We start from the raw sequence: 14,552 nt of genomic DNA, 5'->3' as shown, positions 1-14,552 counted from the left end.
GGAACAAACTTATAACATTATTCAAACATCAGGTACATTTATTTTTATTATCACTTATCTTTATATCAGGTACATTTGTTTTCTGGTATAGGAACCTGCTTATAAAATTACCTGCTTATAAAATTTATTCTTGAATAAGTTATGCTTTCCAATTCCATTTACACATTTAATCCCTTTATATTTAATATATAATAAATTTTTATCCGATAGCATTATCATTATTATCATTATTATACATAGTATTAAGTTAAGGTGTTAGAGGTTACATAAAACTCTTAGACGTAGGATAATAACCTTACAACATAAAACTTCTCCAATTTAAAAAGAATAAAACAAATTTAACAAATATTTCTTTTACATTAGTGCAGAAAATTTAGATAATGCTTTATTTATTTTTAGCGATATAGCATTGACCAGAAAATATTGCAGTTTAAAAGTAATTACACTATGTTGTAATAAAGAAATTATATTATGTAGTAACAAGTTGTCTTTATATTTTTTTTTCTAGTAATTACATTGTAGCACATTCTAGTCTCTAGTAATTAATTATATTGTTCAAAATCTAATCCAAAAGAAATTGTACATTTTTTCCATATTATCAAATTAAGAATTAGTTTTTTTATACCAAAAACATCTTTTAGAAACTAAATAAACAACTTATAATTTCAATATTCAAAAATATTCATATTAAATAATTTACTTTCCAAATTCGTTTTTATTCACTAAAACAAAATTACGTTTATTTATGACTAATGAGATTAAAAAGTTACTTACGTAAATAAAATAGCACACTATATTTAATTTAATCGCACACAAGAGAACATCATCAACAAAATCCAAACTTATTTTCTTATAACTAATTAAAAGACGGCCGCTACTATAAAACTTGCTCATCTAACTCCTTTTGGAATTAATTAATATTTACGTTATATTTATTCTGTTGGTTAAAATTATAATCCGATCTGCAGGTTCAATTAGGAACAACGATATCACATTTCGAAGTAATGAAAATACTAGGCATTCTTCCATAAAGAATGCCTTGTAAATATAGCACCATTTTAATCTCCTTGAAAGTAACATGCTTTTTTTAATAAAAGTCAAGCAATGGATTAAAAATAGTATCGTAAATTCCCTAATTCCCTTAGTATGGAAATATGCCTTAATTACGTATCGCTCTCTAGACTCTATCTCACTTGTTTCTATTCAAATTTAGGGATAAAAGTAGGGAAGTAAAAAAAAATAAAAGGGGAAATATCGCAGGCATTTTCCTAGAGGTTGTTTGTTCCTGAAAGCTAGTTTTAAGATATGTTTAATAGTGCAAACTGGAAAACTAGACTTGCACTTTCTAATTGAAGTTAAGTTCTAGTTTTTCGCTCAAGGGGGCAAATCTTAAGGGATTCATAAACTAGGAATCTCGGCATCATTTAGCACTATGATGCAATTTAAGTTAGCTTTTATTAAGTGCGTGTAAAAAATGTTCTCTTATTTGCTCTCTTATTACAGAATCTTTTTTCAATTTCGTAATTTCAATTCATTTTCATTTCGTTTAATGTTGTTTGCTTTGAAACTTTAGTCTATGCATCTACTTTCACTTTCAATTACCATCTTTTTAAGACAGTTAAGTCTTAAAAACGTAATGAAATGTAAACAGTATGCCAAACTGCATTTAATTTCCCAAACTTTGTAATATGAATTAAAATTTTAAAATTTATTTTCAAATTTTCATTTAAAACTATTTTTACTATGCATTGCAAACAATGTTTTATTGTCATTTTATCAATTTATACATACATGTTCTATATGAACTTTGTTACATTATTAATTTCGAGCAAACAGACATTATTGCATATATTATTGCATTTTGGTGAATTTAAAAAAATCTATTAACTTATATGTATTTTAACATTGAATTCTGTTTCATACTTAAATATTTTTCAAAAAATTTAAATTGAAAGAACTTTAAGAAAAATGCAAGAATTTTTTTAAACAAAATTATAGCTATTTGTAAAAAAAGGGACAGTCATAGAATCTTTCGTGATAAAATCAATAGTCTCATTCAAAACAAAATAGTTTGACCTTATTAATAATTAGTATATATTAACTTTATTTATATGAAGCTTTAAAACCCCTATAATTTTCAGTTATAAACAAAATTTATATTATTAATTCTGGGTATTTTTTTGTCAAATATTAAAAAATAATATTATTGTTTACGTCTTTAATAAGAAAAATAATAAAATTAATTCCAAATGAATAAAAAAATTGACTAACAACCGGAATATAAAAATGAATTGAATATAAGAGAACGGAAAAAATGAATGGAATATAAAAGAATATTAAAATATGTAATCAAAATAATCAATTTAAGATCGTTATTATAGTATACTAATATAAGTGACAAATTTTGTTTAAAATAATTTGTCTACTATTTCATAACTTCGTAAGAATAGAATCGGCAAAATCGTAAAAATTAATTGATTTTTCTCTAATTTTAAGTTTGCAATAGCTTTATTCCAAAAATAAGATTTCAAAGGTTACTTTTTTAAAAGCTTTTACACATGTTTGGCGAATATTTTTAATTTTAAAACTGACTGAAAACGACCATACCAAAATTTTATAACAATGTTTGTCCAACATAAGATTAACTAAAGTTTTTAAAAAGCTGAGATTTAGAATAAATTTCCAGTTTTCTTTTTTATTTACTAAATAATGTTTGTTGATCAAAATTCTGTTCTAAAAAATAGAACTAATTGATGGTATAAAATGTTTTCTTTGCAATAAGTTTCTGTGTAAATGTAAAGCAAGGGATTTTTATAAATAAAAACATATTACACCAATGCAATGTGAAATCAAAGCTTTAATCGTGGCAACAGACTCTTACTGGCTCGTAGTTGGTAACAAATACTAAAATGGTCATGAAACGGAAAAATATTTTAAAATACGTTTAAAATACAATGAATTCTTGTTTTTGTCATATTGTTAAAATGTATTAGAAAAAAAGAAATTATGATGAAAAATTGACCAGTAAATAAATTTAAAAATATGCGTTTCAAGTTGTTTTTTCGCCTTAAATGCCAATTTTTAAAAATATTTAACCTCAGAACCTTGAATAACTATATATTTGATATCTAGTTTACATTGTCTTAGCAAAACAACATATCCGGAAGCTATTTAATCACATTGCTTTATTTATGTGCAATGTATGCATAAATTTAAAAAAAATATCATGCATTGACTGATACTTTTTTATTAAAATACAGATATGCATACCTAAGAAAAACACATTTTCTTATGAGATGCATGTTAGAATTTCAATACTATATATTAATGTCTTATAAATCTAAATTTCTTGAAATATTCACGCATCTTTTGTTCCACAGAATTAATTTTTCAACAATTATTGCATTTGGCTTTAAAGACAAAGTTCACTTTAAATGCTGAGTAAATATCTCTAAACATTTCACATTCCCGAAATTATTTCGTAAACGACTGACCGAAAGATTGCATACATTAAGTACGAAATATGAATATACCGATAAATTGCATTTACCATGACTAAAATACTTACCTATACTTTATTGCTTATCACCCACAGCGAACAGTGCGATGTGTAACTTTAATAATCCTTTCACACCACTAGCTTTTCTTCAATGAATAAAACATAAACCTAATTTATTGCCCCATTTAAGGTAGAGTCTGGCATAAATTTCAACACTTAATAAACCATCTCGCCTTTATTAGTTTCTTTTTTCCCCTCTTCCTTTGAGAAAGAGATATCGCCCGTTCTTTTTAATCTACCATCACCGCCCTTAAATTCGTCCTAGTCCCGTTTTTTTAGTTCATTTTATTTATTTTTTTTCGTGGAGCAGCCAAAATGGTCCAATATAGCTGAAGATCCACTAAATGTCAGTAGCTGCTCAAGGGGGTCTACAGCTTATATATAAGTCTGCGGGGAGTTATTTGGGGACTTGGTTGATTTAATAGGAATGTCTGAAAACATACCAAAATAGGTCTCAAGGGATAAAGAAATAGCCTCGACTCTGGCTCGCTGATGCATAGTCAGCTGGATGAGACTAGTTAGGTAAAAAAGAGGCTTACAGTAAAAAAAAAGGTTCTGTTGCATAGCATTGGATAAGAAAAATAAAGCCAAATCGTTATGCTTACTTTTTTCTGATCTGGAATATTTGTAATTCTTTTTATTCTGTAACACTAACGCAAACCGCTCCTAAAAAGTGTAGATAGTAAAAGAAATCAAACGTAAAAAATGTAAGGATAGCGTATCAAGAAATAGGAATGAATAATCCATTTAGATTGAGTTGTATTCTAATAGTTGATTTTAACTAAATATTTCTGTTTTTATAGAAGATTTAATAACCTTTTCTACTTTTTTATTATAAAAAGCCATAACAAATTTATGAAATGCTTACTAAAATCTACTGCGCTTACTAATTACTCCGACAAAAATATAATTTCAGGATGGAACAGTAATTTTGAAGCTGAGTAAGGTTGCTGCAACACTGTGTTAAATTGAATCATGCTTCCGTTCAACTTGAACTTTAGTGATCGTGGAATCAAGTTTAGGAAGTAAAACAATGTGAATTAAATTAGCCTTATACGTATAGAATTGCAGCAAATATGAAAGATACTATGAAACTTCAGTCCAATATGTTTAACAGTGTAGAAGTAGAAAAGTAACCTGATATTATCACATTCTCTCTATTGTTAAAACTATATTCTTAAATTTCATACGACCTTTCAGAATTGATAGTAAGTTAAGCGAGGAAAAAAAACTTTTTACTAAGTTTTGGCTTTCGAACTATGGGAATAGTTTTCTTTTGATTCTTCATTATTTAAACTTTAATAGCTAACAAACAAAAGCTAAAAAACCAAAAATTCCTTATTTACTAGTGATTTGAAATTATATAAAAAATAATGGCAAATTTTTATAAAAAATCGAAATAAACTAATTACATAAATATACATAAGGTGTAATTCGATTGTTAAAATATAGTATAAAAACTGACTGATGAATTGTAATATGTAGACTTGCTAGCAATGAATTTAATCTAATAGAATTTAATCTTATAATATCTAATGAATTTAATCTAATAAATATTACTCAACCAATATTATAATACAGGAATTTTAAAACTTGTTACACTATATTGTCCAAAGGTCAGAAAGTTGAAACCTTTCATTGCTCAAATTAATCCTTCTTGAACTCGTTTCCACTCTAATGAAAAACGTATAGAGACAATGCATTTTGTTTAACGTGTAGCAAATTGGCAACAATTGCCCAAACTGTTTCAGCGCCACGCTTCGACAAAAAGCTTAACTACTATAGATCCATGAGTTAATCGTTTTCTTTTATTATTTTTTATTGAATTTAGAAAGTCCCTTGTAATCTTTTAGTTACTTGTTTTCTTCCGCTTCTATGAAATACTTAGATGTGAATTCTGTTAGAATGCCATGTTTTGTTTTTGATGTAGACAAAAGTACATTTTGCATTTTTTTTTCATTTAATTCAGAACAAATGACATAGTTTTATGAATCTCAGCCATCATTATTACTTTTAAATTATATATATATATATATATATATATATAAGAAAAAACGTAACTTTAAAGCTAGTCACACTAAGAGAAGTATTTCATTCCTTTATGCAATACATCATCGTTCCAGATACAATCGTGCAAAAATAAATATATAACAGCAATTCTACATAATTACCATAGAGTGTCAACTATTTAATTCTATTGTTTAAATTACATGTTTCTTATTATTCCTGCTGGAGTGTGCTTAGCTCCGTTGGACTAAGGGGAGTTACTGTTTAACATGTATGATACTATTGCTTAGAAATTTAAAAAAATATGGTTGAATTTTACACCTAATTAAGCTCGCTGAGAATCTGCTCAGTGTAATTGTTTATGCACGGAGAAAAGAATTCTGGTAAAATTACTTAACTGCATTGTAATGACGTTTCCGGTAAAAAAAAAACTGTAGTTTTCACAAATGAAATTAAAATAAATGGTATTAAAACCATTTATTTGGTATTTGCTCCGTTCATATGGTGACAGATTACACAGAATTTTGGCTTTCAAAATTATAGTTCTTATTCCCATACATTTAGTAAAAATGCAAAACTGAAAAGTAATAATACACGGTTAGTATAAATGTATAACATGTTCTAAGGTATCATGATGAAATTATTAGATTTTACCGGATCTTATGTAACAATATTTTACTGTTAATTTTACCCAAATCGTATCCAAAGCACTGCGGCAAAAAATTACCAAGTTTTTGGTGTTCCCATAGAGCCAAAAACACTTTTACCGTATTCTATTAGTTTTAACCATACATTTCTTTCTCAATCCGATACCAGTATAGTATCGCTAAGCCTTGAATTAATTTTCCGAGAATAGAATAGCTTTTTCTAAGTGTTTCCTTGAAGAGTTAGTTCCTTCCATTCCATAGAAATATGTAGTATTTTCTAGCTTCAAGCTTCTTGTATATTTAACTTTTTCATTGCAATTTTTATTACTATAACATTTCATTAAAATAAGTATAAATCAGGTATCTTGCAACTACAAATACACATTTTTTTAGCTAAAACATTACAAACAGGATATAATCTCTTGCGTGCAAAACAATTTAGACTCAAAACTCAACGTCATATACTAAACTAAAAGTACATCAATTGAAAGATAAATACGGAAAGCAAATGTAAAACACTTTAGTAAGAAATCATCCATTATATTTTTAAAATGTTCACTTGAATTCTTTTTGTTATCCAAACTACTTGGCGGATGAAATAAAAAAAAAAGAAGCTACTAACATTTTATAAAGAATACATGCCTTAAAATGATATTTACACAATTTTTCAATGTACTCGGGGGTGAGAAAACAAAAGAAAGGCACTTGGATTCTGAACACCTCATTAAATCTTCAAACAGGACCTCCAGAAACTCAAAATCGCTAAACAGTAAATGAAAAGAAGTAACAAAACACTCTCACGAAAGGAATGGAAGAAGAAGAAAAAACTATACAATATTTACTCGTTGTCATTTTTTCTCTCTGTCATTTTCTCTATCTTATCATTTTTGTCACGTAAACAAGGACGGCCCTGCTAAAAATGAAAACTTTTTGTTATTTTTTTTAACATAAAAAAAACGGAAGAGCTGCGCCCAAAAACTGAAAGATCGGAATCTAACGCTCTGGATTTTTTTTAAATCTAAAAAAAGGGTATTGTGAGGAAGACAATGAGAAAAAGCGACATTTTTCCGATTTTCTAAGTCTGATAGGTCTTTATGATTTATGTGTTCTGGGTCTTTTATACCTTTCGTTATTAATCATAACGTTTCTGAGCTTGGCGATCGTCTTTAGGACGATGGGTCTTGTCAGACGCCATTTCGACGGTTTTTGATCTGAAATAATAACGGAGATGAAAAGATGGTACATTTTTTTTCCATAAATATATTTTTTAATATCTTTCCGTTCGTTTTTCAAAGTGAACAGGCGATGCAGCTTTAAATATTTCTTTTGTATGCCGGTAAGAACTCGTGACTGTGAATTATTTATGAACGTGCACTCCAGAAAGCGTAAAAGAAGCTTAATACTTCGTATTTTCCAACTTGGAACGTAAAATGCATAATCTTTCTGAGTGGTAGCTCCAATATTGACATATATTTTTGTTCATACAAATAATAACGACAAAACATTGGACAAAAAATAAGAAAATTTAAAAGTAACAGGCAGAAGTTTGCACGGATTTAGTACACTGAGCACATTTAGTGCGCTGGAAAAAAATAATGAAAAATTACGGTAAAAAAAAAAAAAATTACCGGTGTCACTACTTTTCTCTGGACATTAGAATTTATTGCAAAAACTTGAGGTTAAAGAGTAGTTAGTGACTTAGGAGTCACCTTAAAAAATGAACAGGATAAATATGAACCAGCACGCTGACCCTGGTACCACCCTGTTGTACAGTGAAGACAATTTGTAAATACGTAGAAAAAGTCGCCTGTAATGGATTAGTATAAGGTCACAATAGCCATCAATATGCACTCATCTATATCTGCACCATTTTATCTTGTATAATTATAATGCAAGTGTTCCATTTTTCAGTGACATTTACCTCGCAATTTGGTGTATTTCTTACAATGTACTATTATCCAATTTCAGCTCCTTAAAACCAAATAAGTCTTCATTTAGATTTTATTGCCTACCCTTAATGTTTCCAAGTACAATGGTCGATGCCTTGTTACAATTTTTCATTTTGCTACTATTGAATGTGAATTGTTTTTGCTAGATGTAGGTTCTTTGACCTCATATTACCTAATTTCCATTCTTTGAAACCAAATAGCTTTCCGATTTTCTTAGATTTTATTGCCTACCCTTAATGTTTCCAAGTACAATGGTCGATGCCTTGTTACAATTTTTCATTTTGCTACTATTGAATGTGAATTGTTTTTGCTAGATGTCGGTTCTTTGACCTCATATTACCTAATTTCCATTCTTTGAAACCAAATAGCTTTCCGATTTTCTTAGATTTTATTGCTTAGCCAAATGAAGAGTCGGTTTCATGCGTAATTTTCAAACTTTATTGCAATTTCATTTTACTATGAGTACTTTTTTGAATGCCGTTTCCCAATTGCTGTTTAAGTGAGATGCACTTGCTAAAGTTTTTGTTTGAGGTTTAATAAAAATATCCAAATTTAAACCATAAATAGCAGAAATTCTCAAATTTAAATAGGATGTAATTTTAAATCTGTAATTTAAAATTACATCTGTTATTTATCTAAATTCAATTAAATCTGTAATTTAAGCTGGTTAAATTACAGAGAAGTAACAAGTAATCGAGAGTATAAAGGCTTAAGTAATACAGAAATATGGTTCAATTTCCCATCTAACATCGTTTTCGCCTTGAATAGTACAATGTTTATACAGTGTAAATGCGATGGCATTTTTGAACATTTAGTGTTTCATCTTTGTAACTTAACAAAAAATATTCGTTAAAAATATGGGCAATATATCAATAAAAAACTAAGCTGCAGCTTGTACCGAAAAATACGTTAATTAGATATATTCAAATTGTTTAACTATTTTAGGGCTTATACATGTGCATTATGTATTTCAGCTTCCTCTGCAAACAGAGCTGGAAACACCTGACATTGAAAGAACGCGCACTTATGTAGCTAGTCCAACAGAGAGCTTCACGCATGGCAGCGCCATAATTGTCAAGCAACGGTCATCACCAAATGACCGGAGTCCTTCTTCCGTCAGCTTAACTATCAGACACACAGATGTTTAGCATAGAAACCATACCTATGGTGCCAAATAAATTATATGTCAAATTGTGTAACAAATCGAACTGGTAAGAAATATTTTCCATTATTATTTCAGAATAATTATCAAATCCTTAATTGCTATTGCAAATTGCAAAAAAAAATCATCGTAGCGATTGAATAATGATCTCGAAACTGTCTATATTCAGAATTTAGATTAAAAATTAATAAAATGGTTGTTCAAATAATGAAAAGAAAAATAGTTAGCAAATCTATTTTATAAACGGCAAACAATGTCAGGAAGAAAAGGGAGCAGGAAGGCAACATTTTCTTTCATAATATTAATTTATCCTCAAATCGTCATCTAAGACGCTAAGACTTTACTGCCTATTTTAAATAAAACATTTAACACTGTTCAAATACACCATTTCTTGTGTTATATTTTTTTCTATATTTTTTGCAATACACTCTGAGAAATTTTCAATAACATTAGGAGTTTTGGACATTAATAATTACGATCAGTTCACTTCTTCAAGAAAAAAGCCAGTAAACCATTATTGTAACAAAAAAAAACTAAACTCAGTGGTGCGACAGCCCATAGAGGGACAAGGCCTACTGTGCCCATCTCAGTTTTCTTGACCATGGGATCTAGGGTACAGGAGCAGATGTTCCGGTTAGATAGTCAGCCGGACGCGGAACCTCCCAGTGTTTAGTTCCCAAGCAAGCTTGGTACTCATTTATCGACCCACTAAAGGAATAAAAGGCTGAATCAACCTTGCCCGGCCTAAGGTTCGAACCCAGGAGTGGCACGGGAGTGCGAAGGGCTATCACTCTACCACCGGGGGTCATTATTGTAATGAACTTCAGCTAAATAGTCAGAGTCAATCCTTAATTTATTCAGTTATTATGTAAAACCTTTTCCACAGTCGTAGTATCATCAGACTACGGACACATAAGTCGAGAATTCAAACCCAGACGGAATTAAAGAATATCTCTCTCGCACTTCGCTTACACTGATGACCCCTGATAATGAACCTGCAAATCTCACTCGCACTTCGACAGATGACACTATCTATCTTAGACAGATGGCACTAACTACACTATTTTAACTTGATTCGGTAGTTTACGGTCGGTATTACTAGGAAAAAATTTCTCTGAGAGCAACGGGCATAATAAAATCCATAGGAAGTCCATTGAGTTTAATTGTATCTATTGTATTTGTATGATCATGATAACTCTTTATAAATTTATATTTACGGTCAGTGATCGGAAAATTTTTTGCCAGTAACTAACATTAATCTACCAGTGAAAATTTTAGAGTGTCGATTTTAAGCGAATCATACTGAAGTTCTGTAAAGACCACTCTTAATATGTGTTTCTTTTGGAAGTTTAGAATCATAGGAAGTTCATTGAGTATAATTGTATGTATGGTATTTGTATGATCATGATGACTTTATATATATTTATATTTACCGTCGGTAATTGGAAACATTTTTGCCAGTAACTAACCATTATCTAGCAGTGAAAGTGAATCATACTAAAGTTCTGCAAAGACCACTCTTAATATATGTTTCTTTTGGAATCCTTGGCAAAAAATATATTCCCAAAGGGTATGCAAAGTTAATATTCAAGGGAAGAAAAAAAAAGCGAAAATTGCATTGAAACTTTGTTAGATTGCTAATTGAAACTTTAGTCAAGTAATAGTCATGCAGCACCTTTTTATTTCTTTTAGCAATCAAAGAGGTTATAATGTCTGGCACAATTCCCTTTTTCAACAATGAGTTCAAATTACGATAGAGTTCTTGTTTACCCTTGCTCAAATATCAATTGTAATTAGTGTAACAATGATACTAGAAATTTAAAGTAACAGTAATCCTTACCGTACATATTCTATGAACTATTGCTTGCAGAATTAAATGTATTTATTTCTTAAACTTACAATAAATTTGACTAACTCTATGACATAATTAGAGTCATTTTTTTTACTTATGAAACGCTCATTTAAGAAGAATACGCATCAATATGTTAAAATAAAAACATTTATTGTGTAAGTATTTTTTGTTCATTATTTCTATTCTTATTCATTTCCTCTTTTTATTTTATTTTATTATTTTATTTTATAACCAGCATTGAACAGTCGACCCATTTTTAAACTTAAGACTATCTGTTCAATTTGGTCGACTTGTAATTTTGAACCCAATACAGAAGACAACGGCTCCTGCCTCTCAAGTATTGGAAGAAATATGCTTTCGTGGTGGACTTTTTGATGGGACTAACCTATTTTACGTCAGCAATGTGGTTGGTACAAGCCATCGTTGGGCTTCAAATCCAGTACACCTCATTAAAAGGCAAACCCTCTATCCCCTGAGCTACCATGGCTCTTCTCTATTGAAACCATGTCAGAATTCAAAGGGCGGTAGGGAGATTATTGTCATCTCAGAATCAATCAGAAAATGGATCATAATGAATGGGGAATGGAACTGCCCATTGTCACAATGAAGTTTAAAACCGTTTTTGATTTTAAGTTGTGACGATTTGGAATGTTAATTGTTAATGTTAATTGCCCAGAGAACAAAGGACATCCAGGAAAATGCATTCGGACAACCTAGCTTCCACGGAAACCTCTCGTGGTTAGACAGATTAGTCGGATCTAATCCATGATCCGTCTACCACTGATGATATTTTACGTCATCATTGTGGTTGGTGCGAGTCAGGGGCATAATTCGTATCAACACGCCACTGGTGGGATTTGAACTTTGGTCACATAATTGAGAGGAGAACACTCCAGAAATATAATCAAACATTAAATGGCGTTAATAATGACTAATGAAGATATTTATGTATAATTAATTATTTTTTTATTTCTTTTACTTTTAAATATATTATATTTCATTCACAGATTGCTGTGCTTCATTGAGGAATGAATTACTCATGTATGCATATAAAAGAAAGAAGACAAGAATTATGTGATACTGACAGTGTTGAACTGTAGAGACTATATGAAAATCGGTACAGATTCTCGAATGAGTAGAATATTGTGTTGTGAACAAATAAACCCATTTACGATTTGAAAATAATAAATGGTGCTCATCATTTGACTTTTTAGTACAATAATGAAACTTATGAAGAATTTCTATCATTTTTATATTAAGATCAAAATGTTTTCATGAGGATACAATGTGTTCGTTGAAAATAATTCAGCTACAGTGATTCATTGATTACTCTTTTCTTATCATCAAAAACATTATCATCAGGAATATATCTTCCTAATTCCAACAATTTTCTAATATTTAAGAATGTTATTCAGAAGCAAGCAAAAACATAGTGATATTTTATAATTACTTTGGAAAATTCAATGGTGATTGAAGCACGTAATTTAAATAATTACAAGCAAATTTAATCTTATAATTAAATATTAATCAAACTTGTGTAACTTGACATAAATAAAATTGAATTAAATTATCATATTAAGAAATTCAATAAACAAATACATACATTTACTATAGTATTACCTTTAGTCATTTTAAACAACCTTTAAAATGTTTTCATTTAACTTATATTTCGAAAATTGATATTACCGGAAATGTAATATCAGTACCTTTATGGTCTGAGTTGAATAACTTTTCTTCAAAAAAATATGATTTTTAGACATAATTATGACTTGAAATTATTATTATCCTTATTATTATTATTATGTTGCAAAAAATATAATTTAGTGAATGCATCGTAAAATCTAATGGGAATGACTTGGAAAGTTTGACTGTCATTTAAAATAAATATCAGTTGAAAATTAAATATACTTTTTAACATAATTTTACTCCATTATGTTCAATGAAGCATTTAAAATTCCATTTAAAGAAATCTCAAAACACTATATGTATAGTCAAATATCATACACTTTTCGAATGCTTTCGTAACACATTACGAATGCTTTATTTTGATGTTTTTATATTCAATTTATAATTTCACTGACGATATGTTTGGCAGCAAATTATTTTAGCTCTTTTTTTCTATTCAAAATAGATACATTATGCAAATATCTATGTGACATGCAATTAAAATAGATTTTTATAAATTACAGTCAAACAAATTTCCTTCATAAGCATTTTCTATTAAATGTGCTCTGTGCTATCTAGTATTTACAGATAAATGTTAATGCTAGTTAAGCTGACAACTAGATAAATATTTCCAAAAATATTAAAAAATGGTCTGGTAAAATATCTTAATATTTAAAAATCAGCAGTTTTTTTTTATCTTTATTTTGCAAAATAAAATAATTAACTAAACAATATTTTCACTGTGTTAAGGCTGCTTATTTTAAAAAATATTTACTAATTATGTAATATTTTTTTTATTTTCAAAAAAATAAAGTTTAATAAATTAAATCTTATTAAGTTACGGTAGTTGCATAAATTCCTTGCCATAATCCTTAGGTAAACTGAGAGTTTATGCGGTCTGGACACATGAATTTGGCTGACATAAATAGCTCTAATTTACCACAGAGGGAAAAGTCTTCGTTTCTAGTAAATTAAACTTTGAGTATTAGATATGCATGATTTTGATTTTTAAATAAGCTTTACCACAAAATTTGTTTCAAATTTTTTGAGTTGATGAGTTGTATCATGATAAATTGTACTAATTTATCATGGCTCTGAAATTTAATAACACTATGTTACCGCTCAACCTCGGAATAAACATGATTTAATTTAACAACATATTTTTTAGATATCGCAGTCAAGCTCATTCTAATTATTTATTTATATTATTTATTTATTTCATTTTATGGTGTTATTTGATTAAACACAGGAATAATTATAGCAGTGTTCCTTAATTACAGTTTTGCAAAAAGGGCGTTATTATTTTTTGTATCGGTTAAAATGATTAAAAGACAAATCAAATTATATTTAGAAATTAAAATTTTTATTAAATTTTTTTTCGCCCTTAATACGCGTCAAATGTTGTGTATTAAGGGCGCAATTGCGTATTAACGCGTATTATTATGCTCCTGAAATTTTATGGAACTATGCTATGGTGTAATTTGAGGGTAAGCATGGTTTTATTTAACACTTTTATTTTTTTAGAGAACGTAGTCATTCCCATTACTTATTCACTTTCTTCCTTTTTTTTGTTTAATTAAATTATTGATACACACAAAAATAATTATAACAGTGTCCCTTAATTTTGGTTTTAAAAACAAAAATTTTATCTTTTTGTATAGTTTACATCGATTAAAAGACAATCTATCAAATTATATTTTAAAATTAAAAA

The 14,552-nt window shown here is 28.7% G+C and overlaps 1 protein-coding gene across 1 annotated transcript in view; it reads left to right on the top strand.

Annotated features, from left to right (window-relative positions):
• LOC107449925 (neural cell adhesion molecule 2) overlaps positions 1–12,319 on the top strand; it is a 475,364-nt gene extending 463,045 nt beyond the window's left edge. The window contains exons 13-14 of the mRNA XM_016065606.4: positions 9,137–9,373; positions 12,184–12,319. Coding sequence (XP_015921092.1) covers positions 9,137–9,310 — 174 coding nt within the window. The 3' untranslated portion in view covers positions 9,311–9,373; positions 12,184–12,319. The remainder of the gene's footprint in view (positions 1–9,136; positions 9,374–12,183) is intronic.
• Positions 12,320–14,552: the final 2,233 nt, after the last annotated feature.

Source organism: Parasteatoda tepidariorum, chromosome 1 (genome assembly GCF_982258835.1).
Source record: "Parasteatoda tepidariorum strain Cologne lab strain chromosome 1, Ptep-v5.0, whole genome shotgun sequence".
In the NCBI taxonomy this organism is placed as follows: domain Eukaryota; kingdom Metazoa; phylum Arthropoda; class Arachnida; order Araneae; family Theridiidae; genus Parasteatoda; species Parasteatoda tepidariorum.
This window is presented reverse-complemented; position numbering and strand designations above follow the sequence as displayed.